Source organism: Neltuma alba, unplaced genomic scaffold (assembly GCF_004799145.2).
Source record: "Neltuma alba isolate B1F8T4 unplaced genomic scaffold, ASM479914v2 tig00000327_pilon, whole genome shotgun sequence".
Lineage (NCBI taxonomy): Eukaryota > Viridiplantae > Streptophyta > Magnoliopsida > Fabales > Fabaceae > Neltuma > Neltuma alba.
In genome coordinates, this window is record NW_021632008.1 from 206,194 (window position 1) to 224,098 (window position 17,905).

The 17,905-nt window shown below is 33.1% G+C and overlaps 1 protein-coding gene across 1 annotated transcript; it reads right to left on the reverse strand.

Annotated features, from left to right (window-relative positions):
- Positions 1 to 4,299: 4,299 nt before the first annotated feature.
- LOC114721994 (protein NRT1/ PTR FAMILY 6.2) lies at positions 4,300 to 8,565 on the reverse strand. Its single transcript, XM_028907932.1, has 6 exons — positions 8,483 to 8,565; positions 8,291 to 8,393; positions 6,798 to 7,015; positions 5,834 to 6,381; positions 5,296 to 5,639; positions 4,300 to 5,091 (listed from the first exon to the last, which is right to left on the reverse strand). Exons 1-6 carry the CDS (start codon positions 8,483 to 8,485, stop codon positions 4,562 to 4,564), a joined length of 1,746 nt encoding a protein of 581 aa, XP_028763765.1. The 5' UTR covers positions 8,486 to 8,565; the 3' UTR covers positions 4,300 to 4,561.
- Between the last annotated feature and the right edge of the window lie 9,340 nt (positions 8,566 to 17,905).

Consider the following 17,905-nt stretch of genomic DNA (forward strand, 5'->3'; position numbering starts at 1 on the left):
ATATCATTAAGAATTTTAACTAAACCCAATAGGATTATAGCAACATTTTAATGCGAAGATCCATTTACAACCTCAATGGTGAGTATTAATAACCCAAAGAGAGCTGTTGACAATCTAGGCAGTATCTGTTAACAACTGACTTTATAGGATAATATAACCTCTAACAACTATATAAGATTAACTTTAAGACTATTTAGTTATAATTTAGTTAGTTATAGTTAGAAGTTATATTATCCGATAAAGTTAGTTGTTAACAGACACTGCTAAGGTTGTTAACAATTCTCCTTAGGTTATTAATACTTACTGTTGAGGTTGTAAATGGATTTTCGCATTAAAATGTTGCTATAATCCTATTGGGTTTAGTTAAAATTCTTAATGATATCAAAAAGCTTCCCATTTTAGTGTTAAAATTGTTGTATTATATTATTTGGTTATAATTTACTCTTATGCGGAGGTTATATAATTCTATAAAGTAAGTTGTTAACGGATATTGCTTAGGTTGTTAATGCCTTCTCATTCGGTTGTTAATAGTTGCTATTGAGGTTGTAAATGGATCTTCGCATTAAAATATTACTATAATCCTATTGGATTTAGTTAAAATTCTTAATGATATAAAAAAACTTCCCATTTTAGTGTTAAAGTTGTTGTATTATACTATTTGGTTATAATTTACTCTTATGCAGAGGTTATATAATTCTATAAAGTAAGTTGTTAACGGCTACTACTTAGGCTGTTAATGCCCTCTCATTCGGTTGTTAATAGTCGCTGTTGAGGTTGTAAATAGATCCTCGCATTAAAATATTACTATAATTCTATTGGATCTAGTTAAAATTCTTAATGATATCAAAAAGCTTTCCATTTTAGTGTTAAAGTTGTTTTATTATACTATTTGGTTATAATTTACTCTTATGTGGAGGTTATATAATTCTATATAGTAAGTTGTTAACGGATACTGCTAGGGTTGTTAACGCCCTCTCATTAAGTTGTTAATAGTCGTTGCTGAGGTTATAAATCGCAATGACACAGCAAATGTGAATCTGGAATATGAGGGGCAGTAATGTCATTTTACAAAACGAAAATATTACTCTGAGGTCCCTTGGGACCTGTTAGTGATTTTGACATTTCGTGGGACCTCATAGTAATAAATTGCCTTCTGTGGGATCTGTACGTAATTTTCCCTTCTTTTTAGGTTCCTAAATCGCATTTTGCAAGTTCGTAAATTGAATATTACATCCCCGGCTACATATTTGCTTTTGGGTTGTCTTTTCAAAGCTTTCTAAATCATCTTTTCCAATTTCTTTTGCATTAGAAGATAGAAGATTGCCCCACACCTAATGGTTGAGGAGTGATTTGCAGCATTTTGATTTCCAAAATTTTGACTTATTATTTTTTGTAATTGTTTGTTTAATATTCCAACTTATTGTTTTTTGGATTTTCCTAGTGCACTCTGATATCTTAATTAGTATATTGTTATGAATTCTGAATTCCATTTTTTTATTTGTTTTGGATTATGTCAGGTTTTTTGTTATTGGATTTCCCACAACTTATTTTGAATCCACATTTATGATTATTAAGATTTTAAATTATACAGTTACTAATCAATAATTAATATATTGCTACGACTCTCTAAATTCATCCATTGTGTATTTTATTTGGCAGTTAAATTGCGATGAATGCTTGCGGCTAATTATTTTCTCTTTAAATGCATAAGATAGACATTCACAATAATTTCATCCAATTTACTTACTCAATTATTATTTCATTTACGGAACAATTATAAGACACTCATTTCATCAAATTTTACATTTAAACACCACAACTCTACTTGGCAATGCACTTTTTAAGACAATCAAGTCTTGAAAGAACTTATAATCATCCAAAATTAATTGCAGAGTGGCTGGACCCTCATACACTACTTAGAGATCTCTCAATCTCTCTAAGCAATAGTGTTCCTCCAAACTCATGTGAAACACATGCATCGTTTTCCTACTCAGAGCATCCACGTTGGTTTTACCCCGAATGGTACTTAAGCTCAAAGTCATCGCTGAAGACTTCTAATCTACTAAATACTTCAGGCTCTTGTGATTGCTGAAAACTTCAAATTGTGATCCACATAAGTAGTGCCTCTAAATCTTCCATACAAAAACCACCACAGCTAATTCCTAGTCATATGTAGGATAATTCTCCTCATGTGACTTTAATTGCCTAGATGTATAAGCAACCACTCTACCTTCCTGTATCAGGATACACCCTAAACCCTTAAGGGTGGAAACAGGCCAGGCCAGGCCAGGCCTTGCTCTTAACAGGCCATGCCTGTTTTGGAGCCTATTGGCCTGAGCCTGGCCTGTGGCCTGTTACAAGCTTATTTTTCAGCCTGAGTCTGGCCTGTGTAAAGGCCTAGCCTGACCTGAAGCCTGTTAAAAAGCCTATATTTTTTAAAAAATTCAAATTATAATAATTATTTTTTTAAAAAAAGCTAAGATTAAAAAAACGTACATAATAATTAAATTTTTAGTCTTGTCTTTTATTTAAATTTTAGTATCATAAGTACTATTTTAAATCTTAATTATAATTTATAAGAATGTTATTGAAAACTAATTGTAATTATATGTTAAAATTTGGAATAAGACTACATTTAAGTACACACAAAAAATTAAAATTAAGACAAATAAATAAAGAGGAAAAAATAATAATTTTATAATGAATAAAGAGGATATCATACTTAAATTAACATAATACGTAAGTTAGTTAATTTATCATTCTTGAAACAAAATTTTTCTTTCCTATTTTTTTTATATTTTTAAGATTTAAAAATCACATTGTTTATTAATATTATTATTTTAAATTATATTTTTATCTTCACTTGTCATCTAAACTTCAAAATCTAAGAAAAGATTAAGCTATTAACTATATATTAAAATTAAAAAATAAATTAAAAGAACACACTAACAATAATAGCATTAATTAATTTTTTATATATTATAATTATAAATTCTTAACAGGCCCATGCCGGCCTAACAGGCTTAACAGGCTTTTTAAAAAGCCTAAGCCTGGCCTGTTTAACTAAACAGGCCTTCAAACAGGCCTGAGCCTGTCATTTTTGGGAAACAGGCCAGGCCAGGCTATAGGCCCCTGACAGGCCGTCTGGCCCGTTTCCACCCCTACCCTTAAGTGAAGCATCGATGTAAACAGTGTACATTTTGTTACGATTTGGAATGGTCAACACTAGGGCTGTGGTCAACTTAGCCTTCAGTTCTTGGAAAGCTGCCTCACACTTTTCATTCCAGATAAATTGTTGGTCTTTCTTGGTCAACTTAGTTGGAGGTATGGCAATATGAGAAAATCACTTAATAAACCTCCTATAATACCCTGCTAAATCCACAAAATTTCCTTCCTCTGTTACAGATTTTGGTAATTCCGATTTCAACATGGCATCAACCTTGCTAGTATCAATAGCCACTCCCTTGACAGATATTACGTAACCTAAGAGCTTTACTTCTCTAAGCCAGAACTCGCACTTACTTAACTTAGTATATAACTGATGATCTCTCAATATTCACAATGCAATGTAAAAATGCTCTCGGTGTTCTTCCTCGTTCTTAAAGTATATAAGGATATCATCTATAAACACCACAATGGACTTGTTTAAGTAGAGCCTGAAGATTGGATTCATATAGTTCATAAACACTCCTAAAGCATTCGTCAACCCAAAAAGCATCACTAAGAACTCATAATGTCCATATCTGGTGTGAAAGGTTGTCTTCAGGATGTCCTCTGCTTTGACTCTCAATTGATGATATTCAAATCTTAAGTTGATTTTAGAAGACACTACTGACCGTATTAGCTGATCTAGTAAGTCATCAATCCTAGATAAAGGATACTTGTTCTTGATAGTCACTTTGTTCAGCTGTCTATAATCTATACACAATTTTAAGCTCCCATCTTTCTTTCTCATAAATAGTATTGGTAATCTCCAAAGGAATTATATTGCACGTAAGGGAAGTTTAGTTGCACCTCATATAATCTACACATATTGCACTTATGTTCTAAACATATTATGTGCAATCTAACTTGTCTTACCTGTAATATATATTTGTTATGTGCAATCAAATTTCAGTAAAGTGCAATATATATTCCTTATGTGCAACTAAACTTTCAATATATGCAATTAAAAATATTTTTGTCTTTTCATTGTGATATTTATTTACACTGAAGGACTTTAAAAGCTGACAAATTCTCAGGTTTCATTTATCAATATATTTTTTAAATGGGGACTTTTCCCCAATTTTCCTAAAAAAATTGCAAAAAAGGACGCAAAGCAAGACATGATCTTTGATCACAGACCTTGATAACAAGAGCATCGCACTCACGCTGAGGAAACAAGATTATATATGTTACATATGGAGGCCAATCCTGAACGCTACTTTACTAGTTCAAATTCAAATCACAACATCTACGGCCTCTTGAAGTATATGATCCAAATTCCAAATCACCCCACCATTCTACTCTGTACGTATAGACAATAATGCGATTCAATTCATTACCAACGATTCTTCTCCCCTCAGCACTTCTCTTCTGCATTGGACCCATTAATCGCCTCCATTTCCACGGCTGATTTCGGCTTATTTGGCTTGTACCAAATCGCACACACTATAAATGCTACGAGGTTGATGAAACTGAGTATGGTTAGTAGGGCATAGAACAGATCAAGCCTTCCATGGTTGATGTCATCGGCGAGCCATCCTTGCCCATCATTGGCTCCGGTCACTTTCTTCACGACCGATACCAGGAAGCTACTGAAGAAGAACCCTAGCGACAGAGTCGTGAGGAAGAGGCCCGTGCTCATGGTTTTCATGCCTTTTGGGGATTGGGTTATGAAGAAATCGAGTTGGCCTGTGTAGATAAAGGCTTCTCCTGAACCCACCAGGAAGAACTGTGGGATTAGAAGGAACACGGTTATGGGCACCGTCTTTGTGTCGTCGGCGACGCCTTTCGCCACTGCTAATCGTTTTGTCTCGGACACTGCAGCGACGGTCATTCCCAATGTTGAAAGCACAAGGCCAATTGCAATCTTTTGCAGGCTGGTGAATCCTGTTACACTCAAAAGGGGAACTATATCAATTTCTCTTGTTTCCGAGGGTTAAAATTTTGTCATGCTTTACATGGTTAAACTTTTTGCTGTCAGCTTTGAAATCTTGTTTCAAATATATTTAAGGTTCAGTTGTTTATGTATTGAACAAGTTACAGGCCTGTGATGTTTAAGCGTAACTAAATATTGGATCCTTTGTCATTTACCTGGTTTGCCTTTCCACTTTTTCCAAAGGGGCATAATGAGTCGGTCATAACATCCCAAAGTGATTAAGATGGCTGCCACAAAGAAGACCGTGAGAGAGCCTGCGGGAATCTGGAATTTTCCAATGGACCTTTCCATGGTGGAGGCTTGTTCAACTGAAAAGGTGATCATTTGGGCATATGTGGTCCAGAATATGATGGTTGTGGCCCAAATTGGTAGGAGCCTCACCATCATTTTCACCTCTTCCACCCTTGTCAATGAGCATAATTTCCAGGGGTTTGGTGCAGAGCCATACATATTCTTCTCAAAATCATCCTCTGCTACGATGGCAGCTTTCTCCAGAAAACTATTACAAATAATAGAAGTGTCATAGATTATAACAACAAGTGATCAGGGTATTTATGTGCGTAGATGTGCATTTATTTTGAATTAAATTGACAAAAAGAGAAAAGAAGAAAACTGTTTCTACTTATTATGACAGTTTATTCAATTCCAGTTATATGAATCGGTTCACACAAGGGTAGACGGAGAGAAACTAACCGGAACTGATCAGTGTGCTCTATTCTTGAAGCCTCAGGAGTGTCCTCATACAAAGAGCCAATGTTGTATGGGAGGTCCATCTTCTTTTTCCTTATTGCAGCAACAATGACTTGGAAAATGTGGACTATGGGGCTTCCCATACTTTTCTTGTATCTGTATCTTTTACTTCCATATAAGAATACCAAAATGGCTATGAGCATAGAAACAGAGCAAATTCCATATGCCCAGGTTCGACCCACTTCATCTTGTATATAAACAAGAACTGTGACAGCCATAAGAGTCCCAAAACTAATGAACAAGAAGAATCTGTTGAAGAAATAGGCCATTTGAGATTTCTCCTTCTCATCCTTGTCATCAAATTGGTCAGTTCCGAATCCTGAGACACTAGACTTTAGGCCACCTGTCCCTAGTGCAATAAGATACAGAGCTATGTATAAAATTCCCATTTGGAATCCATTAGCTCTCTTGCAATGGTCGCCACTGGAAGTGGTGCAAGGTGGTGGGCGTAGCTGTGGTAATTTTGTTGAGATTGCTAATGTGGCGGTACCCTGAAATCAGCATCCTTTTACAGTCAAAAACAAAGTAGATGCGAAGCATAAATTTTGACAAAAATACGAACGTGTGATAGCATGGTAACTGCAACACAGAATAAATATAGTCTCCATTATATTGGGTTGAGTTTGGGACATATATTATCATTTCTTTTCAATATTAGTTTTCATAGATAGGCTCTAATGAGAAAAGATGATGAATAAAAACCAGTAGTAATAATAACTGTCAGTATATCAAAAGTCCTGCCCTGTGTCTTTGTATTAGCATAATAACAATTATAATTGTCCGTATGTTAATAAGTAGCCTTTGGACTTGCTTGAAACTTTGTTATATGCTGAATAGTTCAACGTAAGGATGATATTTGATCAGGAATGTAACTTGCAGGCCCAAGAATAGCTGTAATGGGACTAACCAGTGTTTGTATTGCGGAAAAAATTCCGATTGTCTTGTATCTGCCAAGAAAGGAATCAGCTAGAAAGCCTCCAAGCAAGCACAGAAGGAACGATGTGCCCATAAAGTCAGTGACAATATTAGCTGAGGTAGAGCTTGGCAGATGCATGGTCCCAATCAAGTATGTCACCAGGTTGACCGCAATCCCCATGGTTGAGAGCCTCTCAACAATTTCAATCCCTGTAAGATTGGTAGAAATTAGCTTCCGCTCTTAAATTCATTGTTGTTAGACTTTCTTTTGTTAAAAATTATATAGTATTATTCCTGGCCTCTATTTAAATGCCTATTGTTTTGGGTGATGTAGTCCTCGACGTAGCAAAACATCTATGACCCAGTGATGAATGATGATAATGAGTTCAGGGGTTAATTGATTTCTTGCTAAAGTAGCAAACTCATCCTCTCTTTTTAGCGTGCAAACCAGAGCTTCATCTGTTCATCATGCTAGAGAGAGACAGGTTGAGGGATGTGAGCGTCACAAACTCTCTCTCTCCCCCCCTCTCTCTCTAGGAGGAGGGTCCTACACCATGTGTCTATTGATGCATGCTGACAGAAGGAGGTCCTTTTTGGCTATAGCAGAAATGTGAAATGCATTTTTTTGGCCCCCTCCCCCCGGGGGCTGTATTTCCGTTTGATAAATAATTCTGAGTTTTTTGGCAGAAAATTAAAAATTAGAAACAGAAAAATGTATGCGAAAAGCAAAGCCAAATTTTTAAAAGAAGTTTTTTTTTTTTTTTTTGGGGGGGGGGGATAAAGTATAGATTGAAAAAACTATTGAAGATGTGCAATATCTCCATAATCAATTACAAGGTTCCGTATATCACGTTATGCCCTTTTCCCGTATATTCCAAACAGATAGTGACATAAGAATTATCATTAGAAGTATTATTGTTCTTTTGCTGAGACGTTTCCCTTAGTCCAGCTCCATCCTCTGGGCCAGTTGCCGCCCAAAAACGAAAAAAAAAAAAAAGAAATCAAATTGAATAATTTTTTTTTTTTTAAAAAGAAAACTTCCTGATGAGGAGAAACAGAACTCCAAATATGGATCTGGATCCTGATTCTCCATGCTAGATGCTGTGAACAGACCAAGTTCTATCTGTTTCGCTATTATCCTTCGTTGAAAACGCCAACCCTCCTTCTCAGCACTGTCGTTTTGCTCTAAGTTGTGAGGGAAACTAAGAGTATACAGTATAAGTGTCGTGTGCATATATTCCGAGTAAAGATCGGTCTTGATGCATTACCAAGCAGGAGATGATATGCATAATGTGACCCAGCTAGATGCATATCTGGTATGCTATTTAAAATGTCTTATTATGTCTAATATGAGACTAGACACGTATCTACTTTTAAAATTTGATGCTTCATTGTAAGTCGCGTAAGAGTAACTTGCACAGTTGAGAGAGATAGAGGAATATGGGCACTGATATTGCATCAATGGGATGGAGGGGGGGATCAAACCTAGAATTAGAGCAGCAGTCACCCAACCGCCAGTTTTGGATCTGTCAGCTGGGAAACCTTTATAGTCCACAGCATCAGCAACAGTCCAACTCATCTTCCCATCCTGAAAAACGAGGAAAAAACTTGAAACATAAGAATAATATTTCAAGTTTCAATTGCCATTGATTCAGAGACTTATCAGAGACTACTCACCATTTTCAGAGGTTTCAAGTTCCCCCACAAAGAAAAGAGCTTAAAGGGCTAAAACTGAAAGCTAGGAAGCTTGTTATTCTAGGCCTCCACTCACAACTGATGGTTGTGGAGGGATCTTCCCCTTTTATAGGGAAAGAGCTCAGCGAATACTACCATGAGCTTGAAAGTGACCTCTCCACTATGCAATTGAGAGAGATCTCCACTGGTCCATGATGGAGGTAGGGATTACCTTTATCACAATAGTAAGTGGAAGGTTGTAGGATAGATTCAAAATTTTGTTTACCCAGATTTTTTTTTTGAAGAATATTATTAACAAAATATTAAAAGGTGATGTTGATTGAGGAGAATTCGGGGAATATGTGGAATCTAGAACATGCAACAATAACACATTGCAGTCTCGCCTCTCCTTTTTGGTAGGATAGACTGATTTGGGTCAAGAAGGATGTGAACCACTCTACCTTGGCTGGCTCTTTGAAGTGCTTTTCCTACCCCACATGTATGAGAAAGCTTTCCTACCCTTTTGTTTTTCTGCATAGGCGGAAAAAGGAAAGGACTTTTTACTTCTTAAAGCATGCCCCTATGACTCTTTTGGCCTGAAAGCATTTTAACCACAGTATTTCATCTCCGTAAGTATGGATTTATTTACACTTGGGTAGATCTTACTGAATGATCAGTCTTTTCAAATAAAAAAGGTTAGCTGCTCTAACTTTGCTACCAGGAGGCGTAAAGATAAGATATAATTTGTAGGTTAAGTTATTCCACTGATCGGGAAAAATTTTGTAATTTGGTCTTTATTTTTCTTAAAAAGAAATTAATTTAGTTCTTGTTAAACATTTATTGCTTGTCAAATTTTGTTGATGTGACTTATCTGTGTACTCCTCGCAACACGATTTATGTCTATAAAAGGGGATAAAGGAATTACTGAAACGAACTGAAATAAAATGCACCCCATGTGATGCAACTTAGTGATCTGGATGAACCTGAATTGACTTGAACGATGAATATTTAAAGTTGCATCCAAAGAGTTAGATCAATCAGTTTAATCGGTTGGCCTGAGAACTAGGTACTTGTCTAGTCTAGGTACGATAGGAAAATCAGGTAGGAAGAAACCAATCGACGCGGTCAACACAGTAGAATCGGTGGTTCTCCCAGCCGAAACGTCACAAGCACACAAATATTTTATTTTTTAAAATTTGATTCATGTTTCTGAGCTATGATTTATACATATCTATACCTAACAAGTATTGGAAAAGGAAGAATAATGAGCAGATAGATAAGAGGTGTGTGTGTGTGTGTGTTCCAAAGTTGTGAAATAAGTATATACATTTTGAATAAACATTGTGGAGTATAGATAGATATGGCCCTTTTTTAACTGTATATTACTTTTCTTTGGGTTTAAAAATCATTTATATTGTTATGGATGAATGTTCTTTTTTATTCAAAGCGTATATTATTAAAAATATGAATCATTTGTTCATGACCGGTTTGACTACAGTCCCATCATTGAACTGCAATCCAATATTAGACTGTTTATATTGACATAATTGTAATACTATATGTATAACTACATCTGAATTTTCAAAAAAAATAAAGATGTAATTATAAACTTTTTAATTTAGAATTAAATTAAAGATTGTGAAAATACTACCTCCGGTCCTAAATATAAGAGCTAACTGATTAATTCGAGTAGATTAAAGAAAGATGTTGTCTTTCCTAAAATATCCTTACTAATAAAGTATATTGGTTAGAACCACTATTATTAGAAGGACTATCTTAGAAAAAATATATAAATATGAGAGACAAAGTGGATTGGGGTCTTATATTTAGGACCAAAATAAAAGTTAAATAAGATTTTATACTAAGGACCGGAGGTAGTATATTGATGAATCAGCTGATTTACTTACTCCCATACTCATAGAAGTGATGGAAGCCTTTTCCACTGTGTTTTTCAATTCTTTCTGGTGTAGTTAACAACTAAAATTGTTGGAGTTTGGCAGGTATGTCGATACTGAATTTTTCAGCTTACAAAGTCAAACAATTATTAGGCCTTTTGAAATCCAGGTATTTTGACAAATGCTGAAACAATGATATCCATTAGTTCTTTTCCTTTTATTTTCTTAACCGACCAACCCTGGTAATTATCTTTATTTGTATACCAAACACTTTGGTCTATATAGAGAACCATAGTTAAGATCTTGTTTAACTCAGCAGTTAGCCCCATTATTACAGATTCAGTGGTAAGTCAAACTCTAGGAATGAATCAAGATGTGGATGATCTGGGAATGAATCTAGATGTGGATGATTTTCAAATACACAATCAGAAGAAAAGTTGACTATTGTGTTGACTCCCAATAATTGAAGTTGTGTAGGGCCAATAGAGAGTTGACAAATACCATAACAGAGCATTACAAGTGGAAATTCTCTCAAAGATGTGGCAATCAAGTGCAGGACATTTCCCAAAAATTAGATCCCATGTGCACTGAACTGCACGTGCAAGGCACCGTCCCACGTACATACCAACGGACAGAAGTAAGTAAATTATGTATAATGATCAGCCATTAGAGCAACACACAACATGGAAGAGTTGTGCTCCACTGCTTGCAACGTGAGAGTGCCCAATCTCATCCAGAAGCGGAATACCATCCTTGTGAGATCTCTTGTATCTTCCTTTTGTTTTTAGATGATTAAAAATTTAATTGAATTGGATTTCGGGGGTTTACTAAGTATAGGACTTGCCTTGGCTCACTTATAAAGTTTCTTGCAAATTAGCTACTAATGAGATTCTTACATTGGCAATGGGATTTAAATTCGTGTTCTTATAAGATGTGGACAAACTGTGAGATCTCTTGTACCATCTTCCTGGTTGAAAATGGATTTGGATTACTTTACATTGAATTAATAATTAAACTAATGAACTAATTATATTTCAAAAATATCGAATGATTAGTTTACTTACAATTATTGTGTGAACATTTTAGGCTTACATTTGTATGGATAGTCTGTTAATAGGTGATTTATACATAGGAGCTTTTCTTTTTTTTTTGGGAGAATATAGCCTTAACGCATAATTCGTTCGTCCTTTCTTTGTTTCTTTCTTTTGCTTTGTTATTCTATTGATTTTTTTTTTTTTGAGCAAGTTATTCTATTTATATTTAATGGTTTGTTTTTGACGTTAGAATACCTCTTTAGAGGATTGAGTTATAACTTGTCCTTACTTTCTTGTTTTCTGGCTGCTCCCATATTTTTTTGGGATCTGTGTTTTAATTTAAATCTTCTCTCAATTCATTGCCTTGGACTTCTAGTAGAAAAAATGTTTAGTTGTCCAGAGAGTTTTGTTTATTCCTTTTGACACTTCAGAGATCTCAACAACTCTAACCATTTACACTTACAAAAACAAATTGAATCCAGGCTTGATATGTGTTGGATTCTTGTATCTCATGATATGTTTTTTTAAAAGTTATAGACAAACTTTTAAAACATTATGGTGAGTTTGTGGTTGTATAAAGCAAACCCATACATCTCAACCTTTTTTCCCCCAAAAAATTATTAAGAATGAACTCTATGATATCATTTATATTTTCTCCAGCAAATTCTTATGCAAATGCCCTCAAGTAGTTCGGTATGAGGTGTTATCAATTTGATGAACAATTATGAACGGGTTTTGTGGTGGAATAATTCCATTAGGGTTATGAAGTTGAAGGCCCCTTAAATAGGCTATATTTGCTTGTATCCGTTAAGTCATTAGTAAAAGCAATTATGCGGCTCCAAGCTTAAAACCCTCCCCCCTCTATCTCTCTCTCTCTCTCTTCTCTGAAGTGCTGCGTCAAACCTATAAACCCCCCATTGTGTCAAAGCTGTGGTTGCAACTATGCTCTTGGTCCCATACACTTTATGAGGAAGCGAGTATTTTGCCGTATAAGAGGCTATATGGTTGAGGAGAATTATGAAGCACTTACGGGTCATTGGTGGGACATTGAATCCGATATGGATCGCTTGTCTTAAAGAGAAGTCGTTTTCTACGCTAAAGACCATAAGTATAAAAATACGAGTAAAATTATAAACACGAGAAAAGGGACAAATTATGAGAATGCACAAGAGTTACTTTACAAACTGATATATCAGTTCGTTTGAAGCCTCTATGTCACTTGATTGCTACTAAACAACCATATACGCTATTCATAAGCCATTATAATTACTTCATTTGATTGCTTACACAAACATGTTAAATGCCAGGTTCAAACCAAGACCTTATCTAAACGTGATGAGTAACATTGTTATTAGGACAACTAGCTGTTACAATGCACAGTTAATACTAGCATAATATATGAGTTGATAAAAAAGAATTGAAATTCTATGTTGTGGGTGGAATCTAGACTAGGCAATCATACAACATAGTTTCACTAGTATATTAAATATACATGTGCTTTGATGAAAGGAACAATTAAGAAAGATGGGAATGCATACATGATACATGCATCCTAATAAATTTAATGAAAAAATTGATAATAATTTGACTTTGTTGGAATTTTTTTTTTTTTTCACCAGAGTCTTTGTTGCAATTGAAGTCGTCTAATTGGCTAGGGTGATCATTTAAGGATTAGTAATCTTATTGTGATTGAACTGAAGTCAACCAATCATTATTAAATAGTATAATTTAATTAAAATATATAAAAATATTTACACATAATCTTGAAAAGAGTAATATTTAAATGAAAAGATTTTTATCCACAAATAAAGGAAATATTCATAATATATAAACCATATATAATCCAATAAAATAGTTATTAGAGTGCAAATACAATTATTACTATTTTTTAACATTCAAAATAACATCATTTTAAGCTTATTAAAAAGTAAAAAAAATATAGAATTTAATTCAATTGACCCATTTAAAACTCTTGACTAGACCTATTAAGAGACTGGTTCACTGGCTGCTAACCCGGGTAATTTTTTAATACCATAAGAATGGTTGGTGAGTATACTGATACCTTTTTTTTGGGGGTATATGAGTTTCTAAAGTTGTGCAATGTGTACGTTTAATTGATTTAAACGGTTCATGTATCTTAAAAATAGTGTCTTTCTAGAACCACAATAAATTACAATTTTTTTTAAATTGACTGAACAAAAAGGATATGTTAAAAATAATTGTTTTTGTCAAAAATGAAAAAAGGGCTCTAAATAAAAGCCATCAAGCTTCTGTCCGTACAAACCCGGGTCTTCATTAATAGGACAAGAACGCGCTAGACTTCTATACTATTCTTATAAGCACATCACTATGTCTCCACTTTTCAAAAGATGCACTTTGCGTGATGCGCTTTCTTATAATATTTTAGTTTTGGTTCAAATGTTGACATGGTGTATGTACTTATCAATCTAAAATTAAGCATTAACGAATCTAAATAAAAAATTATGTCTAAATAAAAAGATGTTCTTTTGATAGGTTCTTATTTACAAATCTTGGATCTTTGATATTATCTAAAGTATATCGAATCCATTCTATGTTAACAAAACTTTTGGCAGTCTTTCCTTCTAAATTACTCACTCCGTTTCATACTAATTGTTACTTTAAGATTTTCAAGGAATAATTAATTATTGTTTTACAATTTTACCCTTAAATAGGGTGGTTGAGGTGATAAACACCCTTCAACTTAAGGATGTTGGATTCGATCCTGAGCATGGAAAATCCTCTCGTTGGGGGACCCCTTACTTCCTTCAAAAGACCTTAATCAAAGATTAGGCTGGATTAGTTGGATTCCCGGTAATAGGATCTAAATGCTAGTGGTTCCATCGGAACAAAGAAAAATGAGAATGATCTATTTTAAGAAACCATAATAAAAACGGTATATTTGGCAATTTAACATTACATTTTTTGAAATTATTTTTTGGTTAAAATTTAAGCTACTTATTAACTTTCTGAATTCGTATACACATCCTTAACATGACAATTATGATTTTAAAAAAAAAGGAGTATAATTTGTTTTATTTTGAATTTTATCTTTTCTATGTAAGATTTTTTTTTTTTTGGGGGGAGGGGGTGGGAATCTGACTATAGTATGCTTTCGGGGGTTTTAAACATTTGATTTATCTTCTTTTAATTATATTAACTAAAGTTGGTTGAGAACATTATATTGAATTGGAGCATGATGAAAGGAAAAGAGAGCACAGACGCGGCAAATCAATTCGTGATTCTATGAATGTCACTTGTTTTAATGAAACCAATCATCCCCGTCAAATATAATATATGTGTGCGTGTGTAATATATATATATATATATATATACTCCTCTAATCCTTAATATAAGACTTTTTTAACTAATTTGATTATATTAAGAAAGTTAAGTAAGTTAGTTAATTATAAAAAATATGACATATTTTTTCTAAAACATCATAATCATCTTTCTTAATATCTCCCCTTACTCACTTACTTAATTATGGTTAAGAAAGTATTTATAGGGCAAATTTATAAAAAATTAATAAATATGATAAATAGATCTTATATTTAGAATTAAAATTAATTTAATAATTAGGTCCTATGTTAATAATCGGGGGAGTATAAAAGATGTGTTAATTGTTAATATCTTAAGATACGTGTAAGAAGCATGTATAGGTGCGTGTATATTGTAAATACATAATTAAATTAATATATAAAATAGATTCCAAACATTCAAAAAAATTTCATATTAAAAATGACTAATATGGAACATTTTTGGGAGAGTTACCTTTAATTGGGCTTGATAACACTTAAATCTGATAGTCATATTTAAAAAAATGGGAGGGAGGGAGAGAAAGAAAGGAATTGACGGAGAAACCAGAGGAATAAAAAAAGAGGAGAAGAAATAAGAGGAGAGAAGAGAAGAAATTGAATGAAGGGAAGAAATACTCAAATGTCAATATTTTGCAATTCATAATTATAAGTTTATAAAAAAAGAAGTCTTAAAAGTTTATTTATAATTATATAGAGCATTAACACTAACCCTTGAATTAAATACAAAGTTTCTAGAATAATATGAAAATCTAAAAATATATCTAAAAATGTTTTCCAAATCTGAAATTTTATTTCCGAATCTAAATATTCTTCTTCTTTCTTTTCTTGATTCCATCACTAAATTAAAACTTTCAACAAAAACTAAATATTAATATTTTCTCTTCCATCAAAAGAAAAAATATTAATATTTGTCTCTATTCGCTTCATTGTGATTCTCAATGCATTCTCAAATTTTCCCAAAATTTATTGAACAAAAGTAGACCAACAATACACATATTAGGATGCATTATATTTGTTCATTGTAGATTATTCTGATACATGCATCACATCAAATGCATATATGAGTGGTGGATGAATAGGGGGGGAGGGAGAGAGAGACATATGGGATCGGGTCTAGTTCTTATGCAGACTTTAGATTATCAGAGTTTAAATCAAAGTAGTACAATAGATATACACAAGAGAGAAAAAGATAGAGGGAGTGATAATAAAAAAAAAAACTCAAGAATCAAAGTGGCTAGAATGAAGGACACTATTGATAGAGGCGCCCCCTATTTGTAAGTCAAGTGGACAATATATTTGGAAAATGCAATTTCTCATATTTTATGAAAACTTTTCCATTCCATATTTTCAGAACTGGCATATTCCAAACTTTAAGAAATATTTTTTACTACTCCCAATTAAAAATCTTGCAATTCATGTGATGTCAAATAATAAATTAAATTCTGATTTAATTTATATTTTTTTTGTTGACATGATTTAATTTATATTTTAATTAGCTAAAAGACTGTAATTAAATAGCCCCACCCATTAAGGGTGGATGGGAAGTCTAACCTGAGAAACATTTCAGCACTCTTTTCCTATTGCAATAATTGAAGCCTGCTGACCCAAACAAGTGGGTATGGCTGTCTAGCATTTCTTCAATCACAAAGATTTTCTTTAGCAACAATTGTATATTATTCAAATAGTTGGACATTTGTTCCACTTAATTAAGAATTTTAAATTCTGAGTATTGTGTATGAAAAAAGTTATCATGATGAGAGTTTTACACAGATATGCATTAATCTGATCTACCTGAATTTAAATAAGTTGAGAAGCTCAATATATAACTTTTCAACCTTTTTATCATAATAATTGAAGCCAGCCAACCCTAAGGCATGATTGTCTATATTTATTGATTCCAAAGAATACAAAAGACTTGCATTATCAAATTAAATAATTAACAATAGTTGGTTTCAGTGGTTTAGCAGTTATCTTCTTTTTAAATAAAGTTTCAACTTAAGGTCATCTACATATGAAAAAAATTTTAAATTTTGTATCAAAAAATTTCAAAATTAACACTAGAAGAGCTTGCCCTTATATAGTTCTTCGACCAAGATAGATTCAAATATTTTTGACAAACAAGTTGATGTTATCCCCAAAAGAGAAGGGAAAAAAAAAAAAGGAGAAAAAGATACGCATCAGCAAGTATGAATGCTTATTTTTTAAAACAATAAATTGTATCCAAATCAAAATCCCCAGATTGTTCCCGAAACTTGTCTCTTTTGATAGTAATAATATATAGAAAGAAAGAGAAAGCCTTTAGTCTCTAGATGTGATCTATAGAACACTACAAATTAATTAAAGATGTACAAAGACTTGCATTAACAAGTGAATGCTTTTTTAAATTTGGCATCCTGATCAAAATCCCCAGATTGTCTTCTAAAACTCGTTATCTTTTATTAATAATCTATATGAGGGGAAACCCTTCTGGATGCTATCTATAAAATATTTCAAAGACCTTATCATTTATGCACCATGCAAGCATTTAGCATTTTTCTTTCTCCTCCAAATAGATCCACCATGTTGGCCTCGTTGACAGTTTCCTCAATATTTTGACACTTGGCAATATAATAGCACTAACTTAAATATATTATTTTTATAATATTATTATATCATTATTATTAATATAAAAAAAGTAATATGTGAAAGTGGAAGCAAACGGTGTTGAAAAAACCTCAAAAGATGACAAAAATAGAAGATGTGCTTCATTGGTTTGGCTTATAGTTGTTAATAAAAGTGTTTCTGTTGGGTTCCCATCATGTGGAGAAAGTGGCTATAATTAAACAATGTCAGAATTCACTTAGTGCTGCATATTAAGTTTTTGTTGCAAAATTGACATAATTAATTGTGAATGTTGTGGATTAGTGTGTTGATTTAACTATGGATTGAGTGCCACATTATATTTTGATTAATTTATATCAAATAGTTGCAAGTATGCAAGTTGATTGAGGTCATTGTGCTGTAAATAGTTTGTAATATTAATATAAAATATAAAACATGATCTCTTACTTTACGTTTTTTGCCAGATAGCTTATGCATAAAAGTAAGATTTGATGGGTATACCAGATTTTAAGTTGTGTCCATATTTTTTATATTTATTTTTACAATATATATTTTATT

What these genes read in the sequence shown, in the direction of transcription:
- LOC114721994 (XM_028907932.1), bottom strand. An exon ending in TTTCCGCAATACAAACACTG is followed by an intron (nt 6,382 to 6,797) that starts GTTAGTCCCATT and finishes TGCTGATTTCAG; the next exon opens with GGTACCGCCACATTAGCAAT. An exon ending in AAAGTGGAAAGGCAAACCAG is followed by an intron (nt 5,092 to 5,295) that starts GTAAATGACAAA and finishes TGAGTGTAACAG; the next exon opens with GATTCACCAGCCTGCAAAAG.